Source organism: Mustela nivalis, assembly GCF_964662115.1.
Source record: "Mustela nivalis genome assembly, chromosome: 2".
NCBI lineage: Eukaryota > Metazoa > Chordata > Mammalia > Carnivora > Mustelidae > Mustela > Mustela nivalis.
Genome location: NC_139021.1, coordinates 76,630,240 through 76,654,319, shown reverse-complemented (window position 1 = coordinate 76,654,319; position 24,080 = coordinate 76,630,240). Strand labels below are relative to the sequence as shown.

Sequence of the window (24,080 nt, the reverse complement as noted above, 5' to 3'; positions counted from 1 at the left end):
CAGTCCCAGAATTCTGCCATTCATCCTTATACCCTGCCTATGTCCTAGCTATTGTGAAGTGGTACACGCTGAACAAATGAATGAATTTACACAAAAGAAAAAATAATTGGTTAGGATCAAAAAACTGAATCTCAAAAGAAATCACTGATGACATTCTAATGATTGGATGAAAAGTACATTTGAAACTATTTTATGCTTGTCTCTGCAATCTTTCCTTATTACCTGGATTAATCATTTCATATATGATCTGGTATCATGGGGTTTTTGTAATGCCTGCCATTCAAAGCATACTCTGGACTCTAGAGAAAACAACTACTACAAGGGCTCTCTCAATTAATTCTTCTTGAAAAAGTCAGAGTATCTTGAATTTGGTTAGTAGAGTGACTTGAAAATACAAACTGCTACATAAGTGCTGAGTGTTGTTATTGATCATTAAGTATCCCATAGCCCAAGTAATTTTCCTTATTGACATGAAAGTGTTTTTATCTAGGCAAAGATTAAGGGCTTATTCATAATATTTTTATTTCAAATGGGATAGTACTGAGATATTATACGATATGTATCCTAGTATATGTACTGGAAATATTTATGCCTTCCTTTCCATTATCCCTTGTTGGTAGAGCTTTATAGCTACTCCTGTGGACTTAAAACTCTATTTAGTTACATCAAAATCCTAATACCTACATCGCAAGCCTTGAATTTTAATACTACTTCAATGAGTTTTTCTGAAAAGAAGCCTTCCTCTGGGTGCAAAAAGGTTTGCGAGAAGTCTAGTAAAGTAAGTTTGAGGAACAACTTAGACAGTGACATCTGGCATTAAGGAACATACATCCCCTAGCATTCATGGTTCCACCACATTGAGCTACATAAATGCTAATGGCTATTTCAAAATCAAGCAGCAGGAAAAGGAGGTGATACATTAAACATGATTTGACTTTATTCATTTCCCTAAATGATTGGTTTCTGGATTCAATGGAATAATCTTTACCATCTACCTCTACCAAAGATAATACAAAACCATGCAGAAATTGTGAAGCCTGTAACATTATGTCTGTCTTTACTGGATAAACCAAATCACAAGCAGGCCAGACCGTATCTAGAATTCTTGGATCACTGAAATTCGGGTATCTCCTAAGGCTTGGTTAGTCTACAAACACATCAAAACTTCTCTGGAATAGCACCTGCTTTAGCGTATTGGTAAATCTCCAAGTTGTTAGAACTCTTTGTGACATGGGTCTGTGAAACCAACTCATGCTATAAATTCTATGGATCCTTTTTATAGAGCCATGAAGAAATATTCACAAAGTGTAGCTTGAAAGATAAGACCATAATTTGGCTTTGGACAGGTCTGTGAGCATACGAGTTGGGCACTATCACCTCCCAGCTTGAAAAGTCCTCTGGGAGTTGAGTAGCTATGAGATTTTTAAGCAAAGGAAACCAGGATGATGGTGGTGGAGCAAAGGGCTACATCGATTTCCTGGACAAAAAGGAACCTACTCTAGTAACTCAAAACTTACTTGAAATGGCCTGATACCAATTTAGCTAATAGGAAAGTTAATTAGAGCTTTTAAATTCCCTCTTTAAGGAAAGATTTGATCCTTCATAACTATAAAATACTGACTGCATGAATCCCTAGGCAAGAGGTTAAACAGACGAGTATATCAGTCATACAATATGCTTTAATTTCACAGTCTTTTATGAAACTATGGTTTGATCAAATGCTTTCTTATGATTCTGCCCACATGAAAAACCCTGTTTTGATCTTTTTTATTGAGTCTGCCTCCAGTGAGCAAGGTAAAAGGCCAAGGGGTATGGGAGCAAACGCCAGCTCACATTTCTTACTGGGAAGTAGACTCTCCAAGGGTACTCACTCCTTAAGAATGAGCATTCTAACCCAGCTTTTGTTTGGGCAGAAGCTTATTGTGTAGAGCCAGCCTAGGTAAATGCCCAGGGAAATGTTTGGTCACCTAAAATTTTTATAGCTCTTTAATTAAGTATAAATTAATTTTCACAATTATTCATAATTATGAGCAATTAAGCAAAATACCATGTGAATCATTAAACATAATATATGGATCAATAAGAAAGTTCCTGTGGAACACTTGGGTGGCTCAGTCGGTTAAACCACTGCCTTTGGCTCAGGTCACAATCCCAGGGTCCTGGGATCAAGTCCCATATCAGGCTCCTCGCTCAGCAGGGAGCCTGCTTCTCTCTCTGTCTCTGTCTGCCACTCTGCCTGCTTGTGTGCGTGCTCTCTCTGTCTCTCTCTGACAATTAAATCAATAAATAAAATATTTTAAAAAATAAGAAAGTTACTGTATTTTAAAGGTGCCCCTATTTGTGTGGGCATAAAATAAGGAAGCAGAAATATTTCTTGATATTGGTATGTGTGGTTAACGTAGGTTGCAGTTAATGATTCATAGATTTAAAAGGAATATTCCTACCTTGAAGCCTGGTGAAAGGAAATGCCATAACCCACAAAAAAAATTTTAGAGTACAACTCCATTCTCATTGCCATACATACAGAATAGTAAGCCTTTCCCAACTTTTGTTGAACATATTTATATAGTCAAATAACACATTCATTTTGTTTCATAACCATAATGAAAACTTCCAAACTTCTTAGAATTTGATTCTGAAAGCTGTAATCGACTAAGCGACATTTACATTATAATGAGTATGGACTACTTTTCATGTAGTCCCAAGTATGAGCTAGGGTTACATTTTTCTCCTATAATTCCAATGGTCCTATCCCTCCATCACGCAAGGAGAATGTCTGAATGGCTTCTTCATATTTACATTCAAAATAACTGCCCATTCTAATTTGCTGTCTATCTTTAACCATGCTTTCCTTACCTCACTGATCTGGTCCTCTTTCTTCCTTCCCTCCCTTCCTTTTTTTCCCTCCATCCTGCTTCTCCTTCCTTTGACTAAGATTCTGATTGTATTTGCTTTTTATCTTACTAGGGAAAGAAACACATCCTATTACATCATATTCTTATAGCTTCTGGAGTTTTACTTTCTTTTTTTTTTTTTAAGATTTTATTTATTTATTTATTTATTTTTTAATATAATTTTTTATTTTTTATAAACATATATTTTTATCCCCAGGGGTACAGGTCTGTGAATCACCAGGTTTACACACTTTACAGCACTCACCAAAGCACATACCCTCCCCAATGTCCATAATCCCACCCCCTCTCCCAAACCCCCTCCCCCCAGCAACCCTCAGTTTGTTTTGTGAGATTAAGAGTCACTTATGGTTTGTCTCCCTCCCAATCCCATCTTGTTTCATTTATTCTTCTCCTACCCACTTAAGCCCCCATGTTGCATCACCACTTCCTCATATCAGGGAGATCATATGATAGTTGTCTTTCTCTGCTTGACTTATTTCGCTAAGCATGATATGCTCTAGTTCCATCCATGTTGTCGCAAATGGCAAGATTTCATTTCTTTTGATGGCTGCATAGTATTCCATTGTGTATATATACCACATCTTCTTGATCCATTCATCTGTTGATGGTCACCTAGTTCTTTCCATAGTTTGGCTATTGTGGACATTGCTGCTATAAACATTCGGGTGCACGTGCCCCTTTGGATCACTACGTTTGTATCTTTAGGGTAAATACCCAATAGTGCAATTGCTGGGTCATAGGGCAGTTCTATTTTCAACATTTTGAGGAACCTCCATGCTGTCCTCCAGAGTGGCTGCACCAGCTTGCATTCCCACCAACAGTGTAGGAGGGTTCCCCTTTCTCCGCATCCTCGCCAGCATCTGTCATTTCCTGACTTGTTGATTTTAGCCATTCTGACTGGTGTGAGGTGATATCGCATTGTGGTTTTGATTTGTATTTCCCTGATGCTGAGTGATATGGAGCACTTTTTCATGTGTCTGTTGGCCATCTGGATGTCTTCTTTGCAGAAATGTCTGTTCATGTCCTCTGCCCATTTCTTGATTGGATTATTTGTTCTTTGGGTGTTGAGTTTGCTAAGTTCTTTATAGATTCTGGACACTAGTCCTTTATCTGATATGTCGTTTGCAAATATCTTCTCCCATTCTGTCAGTTGTCTTTTGATTTTGTTAACTGTTTCCTTTGCTGTGCAAAAGCTTTTGATCTTGATGAAATCCCAATAGCTCATTTTTGCCCTTGCTTCCCTTGCCTTTGGCGTTGTTCCTAGGAAGATGTTGCTGCGGCTGAGGTCAAAGAGGTTGCTGCCTGTGGTCTCCTCAAGGATTTTGATGGATTCCTTTCGCACATTGAGGTCCTTCATCCATTTTGAGTCTATTTTTGTGTGTGGTGTAAGGAAATGGTCCAATTTCATTTTTCTGCATGTGGCTGTCCAATTTTCCCAGCACCATTTATTGAAGAGGCTGTCTTTTTTCCATTGGACATTCTTTCCTGCTTTGTCGAAGATTAGTTGACCATAGAGTTGAGGGTCTATTTCTGGGCTCTCTATTCTGTTCCATTGATCTATGGGTCTGTTTTTGTGCCAGTACAATGCTGTCTTGATGATGACAGCTTTGTAATAGAGCTTGAAGTCCGGAATTGTGATGCCACCAACGTTGGCTTTCTTTTTCAATATCCCTTTGGCTATTCAAGGTCTTTTCTGGTTCCATATAAATTTTAGAATTATTTGTTCCATTTCTTTGAAAAAGATGGATGGTACTTTGATAGAAATTGCATTAAATGTGTAGATTGCTTTAGGTAGCATAGACATTTTCACAATATTTATTCTTCCAATCCAGGAGCATGGAACATTTTTCCATTTCTTTGTGTCTTCCTCAATTTCTTTCATGAGTACTTTATAGTTTTCTAAGTATAGATACTGTGTCTCTTTGGTTAGGTTTATTCCTAGGTATCTAATGGTTTTGGGTGCAATTATAAATGGCATTGACTCCTTAATTTCTCTTTCTTCTGTCTTGCTGTTGGTGTAGAGAAATGCAACTGATTTCTGTGCATTGATTTTATATCCTGACACTTTACTGAATTTCTGTATAAGTTCTAGCAGTTTTGGAGTGGAGTCTTTTGGGTTTTCCACATATAGTATCATATCATCTGCGAAGAGTGATAATTTGACTTCTTCTTTGCCGATTTGGATGCCTTTAATTTCCTTTTGTTGTCTGATTGCTGAGGCTAGGACCTCTAGTACTATGTTGAATAGCAGTGGTGATAATGGACATCCCTGCCGTGTTCCTGACCTTAGCGGAAAAGCTTTCAGTTTTTCTCCATTGAGAATGATATTTGCGGTGGGTTTTTCATAGATGGCTTTGATGATATTGAGGTATGTGCCCTCTATCCCTACACTTTGAAGAGTTTTGATCAGGAAGGGATGCTGTACTTTGTCAAATGCTTTTTCAGCATCTATTGAGAGTATCATATGGTTCTTGTTCTTTCTTTTATTGATGTGTTGTATCACATTGACTGATTTGCGGATGTTGAACCAACCTTGCAGCCCTGGAATAAATCCCACTTGGTCGTGGTGAATAATCTTTTTAATGTACTGTTGAATCCTATTGACTAGTATTTTGTTGAGTATTTTCGCATCTGTGTTCATCAAGGATATTGGTCTATAGCTCTCTTTTTTGGTGGGATCCTTGTCTGGTTTTGGGATCAAGGTGATGCTGGCCTCATAAAATGAGTTTGGAAGTTTTCCTTCCATTTCTATTTTTTGGAACAGTTTCAGGAGAATAGGAATTAGTTCTTCTTTAAATGTTTGGTAGAATTCCCCCGGGAAGCCGTCTGGCCCTGGGCTTTTGTTTGTTTGGAGATTTTCAATGACTGTTTCAATCTCCTTACTGGTTATGGGTCTGTTCAGGCTTTCTATTTCTTCCTGGTTCAGTTGTGGTAGTTTATATGTTTCTAGGAATGCATCCATTTCTTCCAGATTGTCAAATTTATTGCCGTAGAGTTGCTCATAGTATGTTCTTATAATAGTTTGTATTTCTTTGGTGTTAGTTGTGATCTCTCCTGTTTCATTCATGATTTTATTTATTTGGGTCCTTTCTCTTTTCTTTTTGATAAGTCTGGCCAGGGGTTTATCAATTTTATTAATTCTTTCAAAGAACCAGCTCCTAGTTTCGTTGATTTGTTCTATTGTTTTTTTGGTTTTTATTTCATTGATTTCTGCTCTGATCTTTATGATTTCTCTTCTCCTGCTGGGCTTAGGGTTTCTTTCTTATTCTTTCTCCAGCTCCTTTAGGTGTAGGGTTAGGTTGTGTACCTGAGACCTTTCTTGTTTCTTGAGAAAGGCTTGTACCGCTATATATTTTCCTCTCAGGACTGCCTTTGTTGTGTCCCACAGATTTTGAACCGTTGTATTTTCATTATCATTTGTTTCCATGATTTTTTTCAATTCTTCTTTAATTTCCCGGTTGACCCATTCATTCTTTAGAAGAATGCTGTTTAGTCTCCGTGTATTTGGGTTCTTTTCAAACTTCCTTTTGTGGTTGAGTTCTAGCTTTAGAGCATTGTGGTCTGAAAATATGCAGGGAATGATCCCAATCTTTTGATACCAGTTGAGTCCTGATTTAGGACCGAGGATATGATCTATTCTGGAGAATGTTCCATGTGCACTAGAGAAGAATGTGTATTCTGTTGCTTTGGGATGAAATGTTCTGAATATATCTGTGATGTCCATCTGGTCCAGTGTGTCGTTTGAGGCCTTTATTTCCTTGCTGATCTTTTGCTTGGATGATCTGTCCATTTCAGTGAAGGGAGTGTTATAAAGTCCCCTCTTATTATTGTATTATTGTTGATGTGTTTCTTTGATTTTGTTATTAATTGGTTTATATAGTTGGCTGCTCCCACGTTGGGGGCATAGATATTTAAAATTGTTAAATCTTCTTGTTGGACACACCCTTTGAGTATGATATAGTGTCCTTCCTCATCTCTTATTATAGTCTTTGGCTTAAAATCTAATTGATCTGATATAAGGATTGCCACTCCTGCTTTCTTCTGATGTCCATTAGCATGGTAAATTCTTTTCCACCCCCTCACTTTAAATCTGGAGGTGTCTTCGGGCTTAAAATGAGTTTCTTGGAGGCAACATATAGATGGGTTTTGTTTTTTTATCCATTCTGATACCCTGTGTCTTTTGACAGGGGCATTAAGCCCATTAACATTCAGGGTAACTATTGAGAGATATGAATTTAGGGCCATTGTATTGCCTGTAAGGTGACTGTTACTGTATATGGTCTCTGTTCCTTTCTGATCTACCACTTGTAGGCTCTCTCTTTGCTTAGAGGACCCCTTTCAAGATTTCCTGTAGAGCTGGTTTAGTGTTTGCAAATTCTTTCAGTTGTTGTTTGTCCTGGAAGCTTTTAATCTCTCCTTCTATTTTCAATGATAGCCTAGCTGGATATAGTATTCTGGGCTGCATGTTTTTCTCATTTAGTGCTCTGAAAATATCATGCCAGCTCTTTCTAGCCTGCCAGGTCTCTGTGGATAAGTCAGCTGCCAATCTAATATTTTTACCATTGTATGTTATAGACTTCTTTTCCCGGGCTGCTTTCAGGATTTTCTCTTTGTCACTGAGACTTGTAAATTTTACTATTAGGTGATGGGGTGTGGGCCTATTCTTATTGATTTTGAGGGGCATACTCTGAACCTCCTGAATTTTGATGCTCGTTCCCTTTGCCATATTGGGGAAATTCTCTCCAATAATTCTCTCTAGTATACCTTCTGCTCCTCTGTCTCTTTCTTCTTCTTCTGGAATCCCAATTATTCTAATGTTGTTTCGTTTTATGGTGTCACTTATCTCTCGAATTCTCCCCTCGTGGTCCAGTAGCTGTTTGTCCCTCTTTTGCTCAGCTTCTTTATTCTCTGTCATTTGGTCTTCTATATCACTAATTCTTTCTTCTGCCTCATTTATCCTAGCAGTGAGAGCCTCCATTTTTGATTGCACCTCATTAATAGCTTTTTTGATTTCAACTTGGTTAGATTTTAGTTCTTTTATTTCTCCAGAAAGGGCTTTTATATCTCTCGAGAGGGTTTCTCTAATATCTTCCATGCCTTTTTCGAGCCCGGCTAGAACCTTGAGAATTGTCATTCTGAACTCTAGATCTGACATATTACCAATGTCTGTATTGATTAGGTTCCTAGCCTTCGGTACTGCCTCTTGTTCTTTTTTATGTGTTGAATTTTTCCGTCTTGTCATTTTGTCCAGATAAGAGTATATGAAGGGGCAAGTAAAATACTAAAAGGGTGGCAACAACCCCAGGAAAATATGCTTTAACCAAATTAGAAGAGATCCCAAATCGTGAGGGGGGAGAAAGGGGATAAAAAGAGGTTCAAAAAGGAAGAAAGAAAAAAAAAGAAAAAAGAAAAGAATTTAAAAAAAGAAAACAAATAAGAAAAATATAAAAAAGAAAAAATATATATATTAGATAAACTAGTAAAAAATCGTTTAAAAAGAAAAAGGTAACAGTTAAAAAAAAATTTTTACCTGAAGTCGAAATAAAAAAACAAAAAAATGAAAAAGAAAAAAATTAAATTAACTGCAAGACTAAAAAAAAAAATCACAGGGAAAAAGCCATGAGTTCCGTGCTTGGCTTTCTCCTCCTCTGGAATTCTGCTGCTCTCCTTGGTATTGAAACCGCACTCCTTGGTAGGTGAACTTGGTCTCCGCTGGATTTCTTGTTGATCTTCTGGGGGAGGGGCCTGTTGTAGTGATTCTCAAGTGTCTTTGCCCCAGGCGGAATTGCACCGCCCTTATCAGGGGCCGGGGTGAGTAATCCACTCGGGTTTGCTTTCAGGAGCTTTTGTTCCCTGAGCGCTTTCCGTAGAGTTCCGGAGGACGGGAATACAAATGGCGGCCTCCTGGTCTCCGGCCCGGAGGAGCCGAGAGCCCAGGGCCCCACTCCTCAGTGCGCCCTCAGAGAACAGCGCCAGTTACTCCCGTCTGCCTGACCTCCGGCCGCGCTCCGAGCTCACCGAGCCTGCGACCGGTTCAAGGTCACCCCGAGCTGCGAGCTTACTGTCGGCTCTGTCTCTGTAGCCGGCTTTCCCGTTCCAATACCCGCAAGCTCTGCGACACTCAGACACCCCCGATCCTTCTGTGACCCTGTGGGACCTGAGGCCACGCTGACCCCGCGTGGGCTTCGCCCCGGTTTAGCCTCTGGAGCGATGTCCCTCAGCGGAACAGACTTTTATAAGTCCTGATTTTGTGTGCGGTTGCTCCGCCGCTTGCCGGAAGCCGGCCCCTCCCCCCGGGGTCTATCTTCCCGTCGCTTTGGATTCACTTCTCCGCCGGTCCTACCTTTCAGAAAGTGGTTGTTTTTCTGTTTCCAGAATTGCTGTTCTTCTCTTTGATCTGCCGATGGATTTTCAGGTGTTTGCAATCCTTAGATAAGCTATCTAGCTGATCTCCGGCTAGCTGAAGCAGTCTCAGCCTGCTACTTCTCCGCCATCTTGACTCCTCCCCCTGGAGTTTTACTTTCTTTACAGTTCACTTAGAAAGGATTTCATTGTTCTTTAGCTCACTGCTTCATGTTTTACACTGGTGACTGGTTGGTGTTTTGCTTTCTCTGGAGTGTCCTTTAAATTTTCCTGATTTCTCTACTTTGTTGATATCTCAAAATCGTCAAATGTCTCAGTCATGCTCTTCTTTGCTGTGGCATCTCTGCTGGTACTGTCTTTGCACCCATCCATGCTTCTGTGCTCATCGGGGCTGGATGACTTCTGTTCATGCTGCGTTGTATATTTGATCATTTCCTTTCATTACCTTTCTGGATCAGAACTACTGCTTTCTAGGTGCTATATTCAGTGGTGTACAGGTAACGTTTAACATTCTTATAACAAACAAAACCCTGCTTTTTAGCATTTCCCAATGTCCATACTGTACATATTCCCATAATGGTTGATGTCAAGTTCCCAACTTGAGGTCACTGACCATGGATTTGAGAAGAGATGCACCCAGTGTGCACTTCCGGGCGTGCTCCGTTGATGAGAACCATTTTGACAGAGATATTTCTAAAATAAATTCATCCTCTCTGAGTTAACAAAGCAACCTGGATCTCATTTAACTTCATTGAGTGGCTCTGGGTCATTATTATTAATGTCAAGCTCTAAGGCAATAAGTGGTGTCTCTAGAGATTATGACATTTAGAGAGAAGATCTTTGCCTATAAGCTAAATGACAAAATAACTTAACATGGAAATTAGATCAAATAATCAAGTAAAAAAAATGCAATGGTGGTTTGTTTACTTTGGATGGACTTTTTGTTGTTAGTTGACTTTTTTAAATACAGCAGAGTTGACCCTTGAACAACAGGAGGGTTAGGAACACCAACCCCTCTCACAGTTGAAAATCCAAATATAACTCTCGACTCCCCCACAATTTAACTGCCAATAGCCTACTGTTGACTGGAAGGCTTACAATAATGAAAACAGTCAATTAACACATATTTTGTATATTTTGCATATTATATATTGTATTCTTATATGTAAGCTAGAGAAAAGAAAATGTTACTAAGAAAATCATAAAAGAAAATACACTTACAGTGCCATCCTGTACTTATAAAAAAATTCTCATCTAAGAACCCGTGCAGTTCAAACCCATGTTGTTCAGGGTCAACTACTGAAACCTACTCTTCTTGGCTCTAATAGTCGTTAAAGCTGCCTTTCTTTTAATTCTCGATATGATCCCCGCCCTGTTTAGACTTTTTCTGACCTTTCAGTTGTGCTCTTATTTCAAGCCACCTGAATCCATTTTTAAATAAGTTATCAGAGAACAAACTTAATAGATATACTGTCTTCAAGAAAGAAAGCAGATTTTCTAATAAGTGGTGTTAATTCAGCTTCTCTTTCATTATGTGTGTTTTCTTTAATATCATAAAAGAGAATGCTGTCCATGCATCTTCTGACAGAAAAGAAAATGGATTTTTCTCTGTTTGAAAAGTTCACTTTAAAGGTTTTTGTGATGCACGACAGCTTTAAAATAGGGTTGCTTTTCAGAATAAATTGCCTGCAGCTGCTCTTCAGGCTTTCTTTTTTATCTGAGCACATCCATCCTGTTTGGACATAAAAAACTGCATATTTACATCGCTGATGGGCCAATAAATAAAATGCTACATTTTTAGGGGAAGGTTCCAGGGAACTAATTAGAGTCACGAACAGACAAACGGGATTGAAAACATGGTGCTGCTTCATACCTTCCTCTGATTATTTCGCGTTTTAGCCATTTCTGTGCATCCTCTCATTTGTGTGAGCAGGGGATGGTGACAGATCACTTGATGATCAGGAAATGCCCATGAAATGAATGTGGTTCTGGTGGGGTTGTCTTTAGGCATTTGCTCATTTCTCTTCTCCTCCACAGCTTGCTGAAGGTGAATTTTAACCAAGGTAAATTCAGCTTTCTGGATGGAGGACATTTCTTTATGTCCATGGAAATTAAAGCTATTCAGGCATACACCTGCCACCTAACTAGAAAAATACCTAGGGTACCATTTTCATTTCAAACCTGCAGTTTCTAGTGCCATCAACATAGCTATTTGTTGGACCATTTTATTAGAATTACTATTTTATCAAAGTAAATTTAGAAAAATGCCTGGAAGGTATAAAATTAGTGTCCAAATGCAGCAGGTGGAACTATAAAATTTTTAGATATCCAATACAATAAATATTATTTTAATAGGATAATGATATTTTTGACATTCACTGAACTATATGAAATTCTTCTGTTTCATCAATCATACACAAATTATTTAAGTGTAAGTTTTAATACAGTGTATAATTGATTAAAATGTAATTGTATATAATGCAAATGTAATAAACTGTGGCATGTCTACAATTGTAATGGTCCCGTAATTTTTAATTCTCTATTCAAAATGGATTTTGCCTAATCTAGGATGAATTCTCATATATGATCTCAATAAAATATGATCCAAAAGAATTATTTAACTTAGTTTTACATGGGAGCTATGAGTCCAGAACTAAACAAATCACTAAGCTTCATTATGAAAAAGTGGTTAGTCATTATCATCCATGATGGACTAATGAAAGCAAAGAAACCAAATACATTTGGTAATCTATATTTCTTACAAGAAGGCAGGGATGAGTGGGAGATTTGGGTTTTCTTTTGTTTGTTTGTTTGCTTGTTTTCCAAAATCATACCACTTCTAGCATTCAAGCCTGTAGTTATTGTTCCAAGTGTGCTATATTAAGCCAATCATTTTATTTAAAAAAAAAAAATGATGAACTAGGTGGGCGCCTGTGTGGCTCAGTCAATTAACATTTGCCTTCATCAGGACCCTGGGATCAAGTCACATCAGGCCCCTTGCTCAGTAGGAAGTCTGTTGTCCCTCCCCCGCTGCCCTCGCCCCTTCTTCTGGGTGCCCGCACTCTCTCTCTCTCTCTCAAATAAATAAATAAATAAAATCTTTTGAAAAATTATGAACTCAGGGTGTCTTGGTGTTTCAGTTAGTTAAGTGGCTGCCTTTGGCTCAAGTCATGATCTAAGAGCCTGGGATTGACTCCCACGTCTGGATCCCTCAAGATCCCTCTTGAGTGAGAGAAGCAGAAGAAGAAGAGTCTGCTTCTCCCTCTGCTCTCCCCCTCCCGCACGAGCACACCTGAACTCTCTCTCTCTCTCTCTCAAATTAAAAAATATATATATATTTTTTTAAATGGATGAACTTATATCATAGAATATGATACTCTAAAATATCTTCCTGAATTTTCTACTGAGAAAATGATTTAAGGAGCATATGTCAAGTTCTCTGGATAGGTTTAAAATCTCTTTGTACTTTATAACCTCAAAGTTATCTTAGCATATTTTCTGAGAGAAGTTGTATAAAATAGTACATGAAATGGGTGTCACAACTCTAGTGATGATGATGTCCATGAGTGTGATTGAAATTGACTAGGCAGCTTTCTCTAGGCATGAAATAAATATTAAAATGGTGTGACAATGCTTGGATTAGATGCTAATGGACTTCCTTTGCTTTATTTCAGCTCTCAGCCTTGGAGAGGCAAATTTTTGACTTCCTTGGCTTCCAGTGGGCACCAATTCTTGGAAATTTTCTACATATAATAGTCGTCATATTGGGTTTGTTTGGAACTATTCAGTACAGACCTCGATATATTGTGGTGGTAAGTTTTATTTTTATCCTGTATCTTGCAATAAGTGCTACAAAACTACTAAATGGAGGTTAATGAAATATCGTTAAGTTATTCCCTTGGATATGATGTGGCATTGTTGTTCAAGCCTTTAGGTATTGAATTCTGTTTGGAGATGCTAATCTGTGGGAAAATGACTCAGTGAATGCTTACAGTGAGATCAAAGCAACATGAGTGTGAACATGAGACACATAGATCAAGACACCATGTAACAGTGAATTCAAGTTTCATAAGGAAAATCAAAACAAGGTTTGGATAGAGTAGGAGGTCTGGCTGTGGTCCAGATGTCATGATGAGACATAAATGTACGTTAACTACCATTTCCATGATGTATGTCACTAAAAAGCAAACCTTCATAACCATAACTATTTACGGATAACAGTAATATAACTTAATTTTAAATGATTTAGGGCATTACAAATGCTTGTACTGAAGGTTATTTAGTACTCATTCCTAATGTATTTCATACTTATATCATTGAACTTGTCTCCATTTTGTTAAGATAAATTTGAAATGTTAATTCCATACTCTAACTACACCAAACATGGTCAGCACACTCTCCATTGCAGGACAGTTTAATGACATGTATACTGTGTTCCACAATTAAATGGGAGTTATTCACAGTAATTGGTTTTCTAAAAAGAAGGCAGTGTTTTAGGCTACATGTGTAAAGTTGTGAGGAGCCTATATAAGTGATTGTAACTAAGAATAACATACCTAAAATACTTATTAAGCCTAAATATATATACCATGTTCAGAAGAATTAGTATTTTCTTGCAATGCAGTGACATTGCCTCACTAGAAGAAAACCTTAGACTTAAACATATGCCCTCTTTCAATTTCGATTTAATCCAGGCACAACTATGGAAAGAATAAAGCTATGCATTTTTCTGTGAATACGTTAATTCTCTATTTCAAATCTCCAACTGGTTTTTTGTATCTTTCCCCACATCACTGAAGTGACCCACAGCGACTCTGAACTCAAATTGGCTGCCCGGGTGTTAAGAGAGTTTGGTATCACCCAGCCAGCTGCGGGGACTGAACAATTTCTGCCTTACTCTTCTTCTCAGAGGGAAGGCATGTATAATCTGCTAGATTCTCTGCTAAGGCATGTATAATCTGCTAGAACGGTTTCTCATGCACTTAGATTAGTAGCATAAAACACTTCAAAATGCGTAATAGCAAACTATCATACTGGATTCTGTTTTCTAGTTTGTTACTGTAAACACAGCACTTTTACTCACCGCAGACTTTATATTTTATGATTTTGGTGTTCCGCGGAAGCCCCAAATGCCAGGGAGCTGGAAAGCCAGTTTCCTCTCTGTAATGAAGCTGTTGGCGCACATTAGGGCCATTACCTGGTCCTGTTGGTAGTACTCTCCACATACTAGCTCCACGCACTCTCACACAGCTACTGTTGAGGCTTCTGCCTTTTCTTTCCGGGAACTGGACTTCTTGCCTGCTTTCAGCCTTCCTACCTTCCAGTATGTCCTTTGCATTTTCCCTAAATCATGGGCTTAAAACACTTCACTAGCTCTTAGCAAGATAAATCTAAGAATATCCTTGGCTGACCTGACCGAGCATGGATCTCACAGGTAGTCCGTCCTCTCTCCCTCCTTTCCTTCCTAGCCCCTTCCTACCCTCCCTTTGAAAAAAAAAAAAAAAAAAATTTATTTACTTAAGTAAACTTTACATCCTATATGGGGCTCAAACTCATGACCCTGGGATCAAGTTGCACACTCTTCCGACTAAGCCAGCCAGGTGCATCTACCTCCCTTCTTTATTAACTTTCTTCCTCCTTTTCTTCATTAACGTATTCATTCAAATACTATTTATCAAGTTTCTGCCATGTGTTTGGCATTGTGTTAAGTGTGGGCTATGCTGGTGATCAAATACAGACCCGGGGTCTCAGGAGGTGATGAAAAGATTGTGAAAGGGCCATGAGAAGGGTGACAGGGCTGAGAGTTTGTACACTTCCACGTCCTGCGTCCTGCTTCTACCTGCTTCTCCAGCCTCTCGCCCTTATAGCCCTGCGGTCCTCCAGGGATTGGAGCACACTTCCTTCATTCTACGCAAGGATTGTTTGGGTTGATCAGTAGTTAATCACTCTTGTTCTGTGTCTTGAGCATGTTTTATAATTGGTTCACACTTATGTCCTCCCACTAGGCAGTGTTCTTTGAGAACATGGAACGTACTAGATGCTCAGTAAATACTTATTTATTGTTTTCCCCATGTAGTAGTTTATCTATTCAGAGTTCATTCATGATAGAACTGGTGTCACTTCTTTCTCTGGTGTCTTTTCTTTTCTTCCCCATCTCCCTTTTCCCTCTTGGGCATAAGAGGAGGAGGATTTAGATCTTTAAGTGTCTTCAGTAAAAATCTATTAGAAAAATTATCCATGGTTTTACTCACGTTGAATTTCTCTTTTAATGTGGATGCCAATCAGATTTCTACCTTTTGTTTGTTTGTTTGTTTGTTTGCTATCTTACTTAAGAACCTATCCCAGGACAGAACATATCCCAGAAAGCAATGAGTTGGTGGGAAAGCCCTCCACACCAAAGATGCTGTTGGATTTAATTCTCACAAATACCTATGGGTATGTGTCAGCATTCCTAATTTTACAGACAAGGAAATGTTAAGTGACCAACCTCAGGAGGCCAGGTAGTTAAGTGGCAGAACTGGATGTGTACTGTCAAGTTCTTGACGTTGATTTATCATGATTATTATATTACATTTAGCCACCAGATTCCAGATGATATGGTAGCATCCCGGAATAAATTTTGATATTGAAAAGGATCCTGCCCTGCCACCTCAGCTGATCACAGAATATTGTCACCTGTATGGGATTCCAGATTGCCTCTTGTTCTAACATGGGTATAAATTGTCCATTTGGGAGAAATGGTTGAAGAATCCTTAATCCACAAGCATGGGAAATCTGTTCACAAAGTGTCCCTTTAATGGGAAGATCAAGTTGTTATTGGGAGGATGGCTAGGCCATGTTACCTTCTTCACACCACGGGCAGTTCATCCCTGAGTTGTTTCCATGAATGCTTTGGTTTGAATCTACCACTGGTGGCCAGGGATTAACTCTAGTATGAAAAAGTCAGAAAACAAATATGGCATATGCCATGTTAATCAAGAGGTGCCTCGGGAGGCACCAGCTTTTCAGTGGCAATGAGAGGAGTCTTGGATCAGAAGAAATTCATACGGAAGTTTCACTGAGCAGGGAGGGAGCTTTTTGATTGAAGGAGATTTTCTCTCCAATTCACCTGCAGTATTCTTAGTATCAGCATCCTTTGTTGGCTGAAACCATCATCCGTAATGCTAGTTAAACGTAATCCATTTCCAAGTTAAGAGTCGTTTTGGAGCACTGAAATTCATATGGTAAGTTACTTCCATTTCTGACAACAAACAGGGTTTACCACAGCTGAATTTAAAGAATTAATCACCTTTATGAAAATGGCTATGGTAAAGGACCACTCAGAACAACCTCTACAGTGTCTATTGGCAAACTTCTGACTTCCTAGCATGGAAAATCAAAGCTCATAAAAACTGCTCCTTTGCTTACCTCTTCTGCCCTCCCCACTTCCCTACCTCAAAGCAGCTATTGTGTTTTCTAAAGACCACATGCTGTTTCCTTGCCTCCTCTGTTTGCATACACTGTACTTTCTGCCTGGAATGCCCTATTCTCCTTGCCCTCTTGGAAAACTCTTATTGCTTCCACTGAATGGTCACCTCTTAGGAGCCTTGCCGAGCACCCCACTCCAGGGTAACATCCACTCCCGTGGATCCTGGTGACACCTTCCACACTAGCTCTCTGCACAGCAACAACCCTCGCTTCTCTCCTGTCTCGCTCCATTCACCCGTGTCCTGCTGGCAGGCTCACTGCTCCTACCTGTTGCTATATTCTAGGTCTCTCCTGGTATGCATGGGGCTTTAAAAATACTTATACTTGAGGGGCGCCTGGGTGGCTCAGTGGGTTAAGCCGCTGCCTTCGGCTCAGGTCATGATCTCAGAGTCCTGGGATCGAGTCCCGCATTGGGCTCTCTCCTCAGCAGAGAGCCTGCTTCCCTCTCTCTCTCTCTGCCTGCCTCTCCATCTACTTGTGATTTCTCTCTGTCAAATAAATAAATAAAATATTAAAAAAAAATACTTATACTTGAATAAACAAGGAATAAATGAATTAAAGTCTATTGGATGAGATTACTTTATAGAATGGACTGGACAGTGATTTCTTATCTCAGAACATACCTACAAGAGTTCAATTAGTGAAACTGGCCTTACTGTCTTTTTTATCTCAATTTGAGCTCAACTGAGGATTTACATGATATGTGCTATGTGCTGCTCTGCCTTCACCTACCATTAGCTGACTTACTACTCTTTTTTTTTTTTTTTTAAAGCAATAGAGTGTTGTGGACTCCTGCCACTGTATTTGAGGAGGTCCTATAGCAAAGACTATTAGAAAAATGCAGCCAATCACAAAACAAAAGAATAGTAATTCCACTCTGGATAGTATCACTATCCAGTTAGCACTGGATATCTGCATCACTACAGATAAGATGCAGCTTGTTATTGTTATATTTACTTTTAGAACACCAAAACAACTTTGTCATATGGTACTTTTTACTGATTGAAATTTATTTTAGCATAGGTGCAAGGTATGAGATATCTATCTATCCATCTACCTATCTACATAGATGTCTATTTAGTGAATACCAAGGTCAGTTGTAGGGTTTGAATACATCTTTTGTGTTTCTTTCACTATAGACAAAATGAAGCAGAAAACATAAAGTACTGTTCTAGAATCAACTGTTTCTTCCTGTCTGTTTATTCCTATATCAAATATTTTAAAATCTTACATAGACATCCCAAAATGAGATTCTACCTTAGGATTATTTAAATCTGTTATTTCATGGGCAGTAATTGAATTAGGCAGTTTTAAATTAATTTAAATGCAAAAGCATTAGCTAATTAAAAATTTTTTTGTATAAATACCAACTTTGGAAATTAATTCAAAACTGCTTTTAAAAAATTAGAAAGAAAGCCAAATTAATTTGCTAGGTCCACAGTTTAGTTATTGGCACTTTTATGCAGAAAGCTCAGGTGCAAACAAGAACTTGTGTAATTTGAATTGTTATGGGGAAAATTCCCTGCTATGTCATCATAAACCTCCTTCCTGAGCTACTACTCAGCATGACAGTTAAGGAGAGACGAATCACGAGAGACTGTGGACTCTGAGAAACAAACTGAGGGTTTTACAGGGTTGGAGGTAGGGGGTTGGGTGAGCCTGGTGGTGGGTATTAAGGAGGGCACGGATTGCATGGAGCACTGGGTGTGGTGCATGAACAATGAATCTTGGAACGCTGAAAAAATAAAATTAAAAAAGTGTCCATTTTCCATTTATTGGTCCTATATTATATCCCCTCCACCAAATATTGGGTGTGAAGTCTTGGGACATTAATTTACTTTATTTGTCCCATAGTTAACCTCATATGTAAAAACCTGATTCAGATTGTCTTTAAGAATTATATTATGTAATGTATGTGACTTGCTTAACATAACCGAACACAAAGTGCTTGGTAAATGACTGAACTGTTCAATATATCTTTTTTTGCTTTCACTCTGCTTTTGGAGCAATTAAAATGAAGGGGACAGCACATTACTCTCAAGTTCTTCTGGAAATGAATACTAAAATCCAGAAACTGTTAGAACAATGAGTGAGCAAGAAACCTACTTTTTAAAATCCCAAGTCTAACATATTGTGCATAATACTGTATCTGATTGATGCACATGTGAATAAATGAAAAAATGTTCTTTCTGGTAATTGGAAAACAAGCTCAGGAAGTAAAAATAATTCATGTTATAGACTAATTGCTCAATGAGGAAGAAATAGACTGCAAGACTTCCAAAATTCATTTCCTTTAAAAAAACACTGAACTATCTTTGTAAAACCATGAAATATTCAGGAAGCTACTTAAAACACACGGACATTTTTTGTTTCATCTTCTAGGCTTTATTTATGTAAATTAGGATTTAAAATATGTGTACTGAACATAGGCAAAGTACAACAAATAAATAGGTAGCTAGATAATTATACAGAGTAATTTTTTATATATATTGGGAAGTTGTTTTCTATACTGCAAGTATATGTATCTGGATATATGAGCATATAAGCATGCTCTATGATAACCAGAAGGTATTTCTTAAAAATGCTGTCATTTCCTTTTTAATTCTTATTTCAGTTGAATTATAAATAAAATAACCCATGTCAAAAAGAATACACATATTGGGTGCCTGCATGGCTCAGTGGGTTGAATGTCCGACTCTTGGATGCAGCTCAGGTCATGACCTCATGGGTCATTGGATAGAGCCCCATGTCTGGCTCTGCACTCAGCGAGGAGTCTACTTGAAGATTCTTTCCATCTGCCCCTCCCCCTACTTGCTCACGTTCTCTCTCTCTCTCTCTCATAAATAAATAAATCTTTAAGAAAAAGAATACATATGTTGTCTTAATACTTCCTGTATAGGTAAATGCCTATGGATGTGTTTGTATCGCTTTCCCTATATCTCTATGTAGAGGCTTGTGTCTCCAGTGCAGGCTGACATATATCGTTTTCATGTCATAACTGTCCAAAACTCATTCATACAAATACTTTTTGTTGTGAACAAACCAATATCAGAAGAAAGAAGCTTACAGTATGGCTTTTAAAAAAACACAATGTTTATATCATGCAAAACACATTAGTTGCCAAGTGCAAAATAAATTGTTATTCAAGTACATCGCCAGCTGCAGAATTATATAAATGAAACTAATTTTTTAAAAACTGACAATTTGGTGAATTGGTCACTTGATGAGTTGCAAAATTTGGTGAAGTAGTACTTCTAAATTGTTCCATGGTCCTGTGCCTAAGATCTTTTAAAATGAAACCTATCACGTCATACTTAAGGATCTCAGCTCTGAAGTCAGAACGTTAGAGCTCCTCTTCCAGCTATGACACTAAGTAGGTGATCAAATGATTTCTCTCTTGCTTGATTTAGAGTGATGGCTGAATAACCTGATCAATATCAAGTACTTAGCACAGTCCCAGGAACATAGAAAGTGCTTAACACAGTACCAAGAACATAGAAAGCAGCAGAATAATAGCTCATGTTATTGTTAGGAATTAGCAGCTGACATTTGGAATCTACTCAGCCTGATAATTTTATCTTTGAATAAATGAATCACTTCAGTCACTGAGTCAGTGCAGTGATTTTTAAACAGATTTATTTTATCATGTATTTGTTAAAACCATCAGTGGATTATCTTTTTTAAAAGAATACTTAAACGTCTAAGTTCTCTGTCCTAATAATTAATAACCATATAGCTTTGCAATTACTTTTATTTATTTCCTTATGTTAGTCTTACTTTTTTTTATGTCTTTACTTAACCTTTATCATTGGCTTTTTTTCTCATGACTTAGCAGTCTGCACTGTTCTCTCATTCTGATGGACTCATAATGAGATTAATTTAGAAGGAAAAATGTCAGATACCGATTAGCAACAGCTTTAAAATTTGTTGTGGTTATTGTGACTTGATCAGTTTGCAAAAAGTTGAGGATGAAGATTAGCTATTTTCACTATTCATAGAAACATTTTGTGACTTATAAAAGTGTATTTCAAGGCACTTGGCACATTTTAAAAACTGTCTAATCCCATTCACATCAGAAGACTTTACTAACAGAAAATACTGGCAGCATCAACAATATCTACAAATACCAAAAACCTCACTGTATATTTTAATTTGTGTTAATGATTTAACTTAGTTGCCAACTTCTTTAAATTTCCAGTGATTTTGGAACCTTAACTCATAATAATAATAATAATTATTATTAATATTATTATTATTTATTATTATTATTCATAACATAACAAAAGTAAAACGTCCTTCACAAAAGATGATGTGACATCAAAGGTAACCACTTATAAAACTTTGCACCTACATGAGATTATTTTGAAAGCCTTTTAAAAATCATAAATGACAGAAAGATATAAAACATAAATTAAATTTTATGAATAGTTAAAAGCTTTTGATAAGGTTTCCGATAGGAACGTGGCATTTTACACAATGTTTAAAATTCGTAATTTTATATTTGAGACAGCACAGAATAAGCTAACGAAATGATTTCAATAATTATTTTAATTTGACAATAGCATGTGATGATTAAAATCACCGCTAAAAGCAGCAATTTAATTAGTATGTCTGTTTAAGGAATTAAGGATTTATAGATTTTTGTGGTACAGTAAAATGAATAAGAAAACCATTGTATTACATTTCCAGAGTGAATTCCATCCTCAGTCATCCAAGCTAGCCCGTATGTCAGTTGTACATCTCAGTTTCTTCAACCGTGATTGGGTGTATTGTGCCCTAAGACCTTCTCCACAGATGAGTTTTGATCCAAGGCTACCTTAATTCAGACTGACCAATATTCTCAGGAAAGGCATTTCCTAAGACATATTATGCTAATAAAACCAATTAATCAGTAAGGCAATCATGTTTAGAGTCTGTTGGATGTGACTGGAAGGTATAAACCCATTATGGAAATTTCTCATTTGTTTGGTCATCCTTCATCCCATTTCTTAATTTTTGTATATTTTGAAAAAATATTTTACATGATCGCTTTGGAGACATACCCACTCTACTCATACTAAAATTGTTCAATAGGGAAGTTTGTTAATTTTACTCCAAACATCTATTTTCAAACATGGTCTTTGTTCAGAGATATGGAAGTGCCGGGTTTTGACTAACATTCCTAAAAACTTGACAGGTTAATCTTATAACTAAAAGATAGACAGATAACTCACAAAAATTTGCATAATTGTATTCCCTGGAAAAGCTAATACTCAGAAAACAGAAATCAAGTCAGCACTTGGATTTAACTTTATCTGCAAGCCAGCAAAGCACTTTAAAAATAAATCTAGCTTTATTGGCATCTACTGAAAGCCGAAGAAACTATTGGATTTTTAATTTCTAGATCTTAGGGGACCTCATAAGGAGCACTCTTTTCTGAATGCACCCTGCTTCTTCCCAGAAGACTTAGACTTATTGACATTTTTATTATTGATTTATTTAGTATACATGACTTCCATCTCTACATTTTTTTCAACTCTTTCTCCCCCTTGCCCCCTTTCTTTCTAGTACACAGTATGGACTGCCCTCTGGGTCACCTGGAATGTGTTCATTATCTGCTTTTATTTGGAAGTAGGTGGACTCTCTAAGGTAAGTTTATCATGCTTTTAAAGTACACTTTAAAAAGAGTACACTAATAAATAATTATTATGACTATATGTATGTGTGTGTATAGAGTGTGTGTGTGTGTGTCCGTGTGTGTGTGTGTGTGTGTGTGTGTGTGTGGAGAGAGAGGGAGAGAAAGAGAGAGTAATCTAAGTAACTCTAGAAATGTAATACTAATCGAAAATAAGTTTGGATACTGATCAGAAAAGAATGATCTTGGGAGAGTGTTAATTTAATGGGATTTCAAAATTTCACAACTGGCATTGTGGTGGTTTATTAAGCTGCACTGAAACTCAGCTTTTAGTGTATCCTCGTGTCCCGCTTAAAGAGGCTTCATGTTACAATGACAACAGTCCCAAATAGTAAGTGAAAAATGGTTTTAAGCATTCCTATAATTTAAAGTGGAAATGGGGATTAATGAAAATGTTAATATAATCAATATGAATAACAAGTCGCTATCTTTGCTTCAATACGAATTCTGAAAAAAAAAAAAAAAGTGTGACAAAGGATGAAAGCCTTATACGCGTAGTTGGAGGGTCACTTGACTAACAACTAAGTGCATCTTGAAATTCTGCTCAGATGAAGAGAGCTGTCTTGATGCAACATGTTACCAGCCTCATTTCTGTCTGTCTATGACTAGTGTCAGCAGAGCACACAATTTTCACGGTGACTCCTGCAAAACCAGCTTTTGATGGCCATCCCAATGTAAAAGCATCTTGAGTAAAGTTTCTAGCTGGGTGTCTCATACATTTTCCTCTTAAACCAGCACAATTTTTATTTGCAGAAATCATAGAGAAGAAATGGAACAGTATAATTACAAGAAGAATAAGAAAGCTGTAGTTTTTTGTTGTTGTGTTTTGTTTTGTTTCTTTTTTTAGATTTCTCGTTATCGACTCTGTGTCTGCTCACTTACTCTATTGTATGATCGTCTGAAAATGTCTGCGTAACATAATGGTCTTCTACGAGCATTTGCAGCTTTAGATCTTAGAAATTTGCATAGGCCAGCTCAGACTCAGAATTGTAAGGCTCCACTGAAGTCCACTAGAGTAACAAAGAGTTTTTGATTCCTCTAAGCAGCAAAACTCCCTGAAAGATTTTCTCCAGAACCTCCCAAGTTGGTCACTCTTGATTCTACACTATAATAACTTTATAATTAGAACTTGTCATCATTTTCTCACATTGGCAAATGTTTCTGGGAGCCAAAAATGACATTGCTAATACTGACTTTTTTACGAATGCATAAGTACCTACCTTTAATATTTGTGCTATTAATCACATTCTATCTCTAATTTTTAAGACAGAAAAAAGTACTTAAATCAGTGCCTTGCTATCTTCTGTAACGTGCAGATTATAAAGTAATTTTAAAATGCAAATTTTGTGAATATAATAAATGTGAATAATAAGTTAAGCATAGCATTTTTCAAACCATGGCATTTTATATCTTGTAATTTGAATGGTCATTTTAAATCATTACTGTATGGGGTAGTAATTCTCTTCTATTTTCTTCCATATAAACCGAATTTTCTGGTAAAATATTAGACCAGAAGAAACTGGTCCTGTGGAATTGGTAACATGGTACGCTCAGAGGAAACTGAACTTCAAATCCTAAGTCTCTCTCAAATCTTGTCTTTAGGACTTATTAACCACAGGCCCTTAGGCAAATCATTTAACCTCGTTAAGTCTTGGTGAGAG

General features: G+C 37.5%; 1 protein-coding gene across 3 annotated transcripts in view; it reads left to right on the top strand.

The window, feature by feature from the left end:
• Positions 1-24,080, top strand: part of NKAIN3 (sodium/potassium transporting ATPase interacting 3) — a 622,933-nt gene that overhangs the window by 337,740 nt on the left and 261,113 nt on the right. For all 3 annotated transcript variants that reach the window (XM_082721220.1, XM_082721219.1, XM_082721218.1), the window contains exons 2-3: positions 12,953-13,090; positions 22,293-22,373. In XM_082721220.1, coding sequence (XP_082577346.1) covers positions 12,953-13,090; positions 22,293-22,373 — 219 coding nt within the window. The remainder of the gene's footprint in view (positions 1-12,952; positions 13,091-22,292; positions 22,374-24,080) is intronic.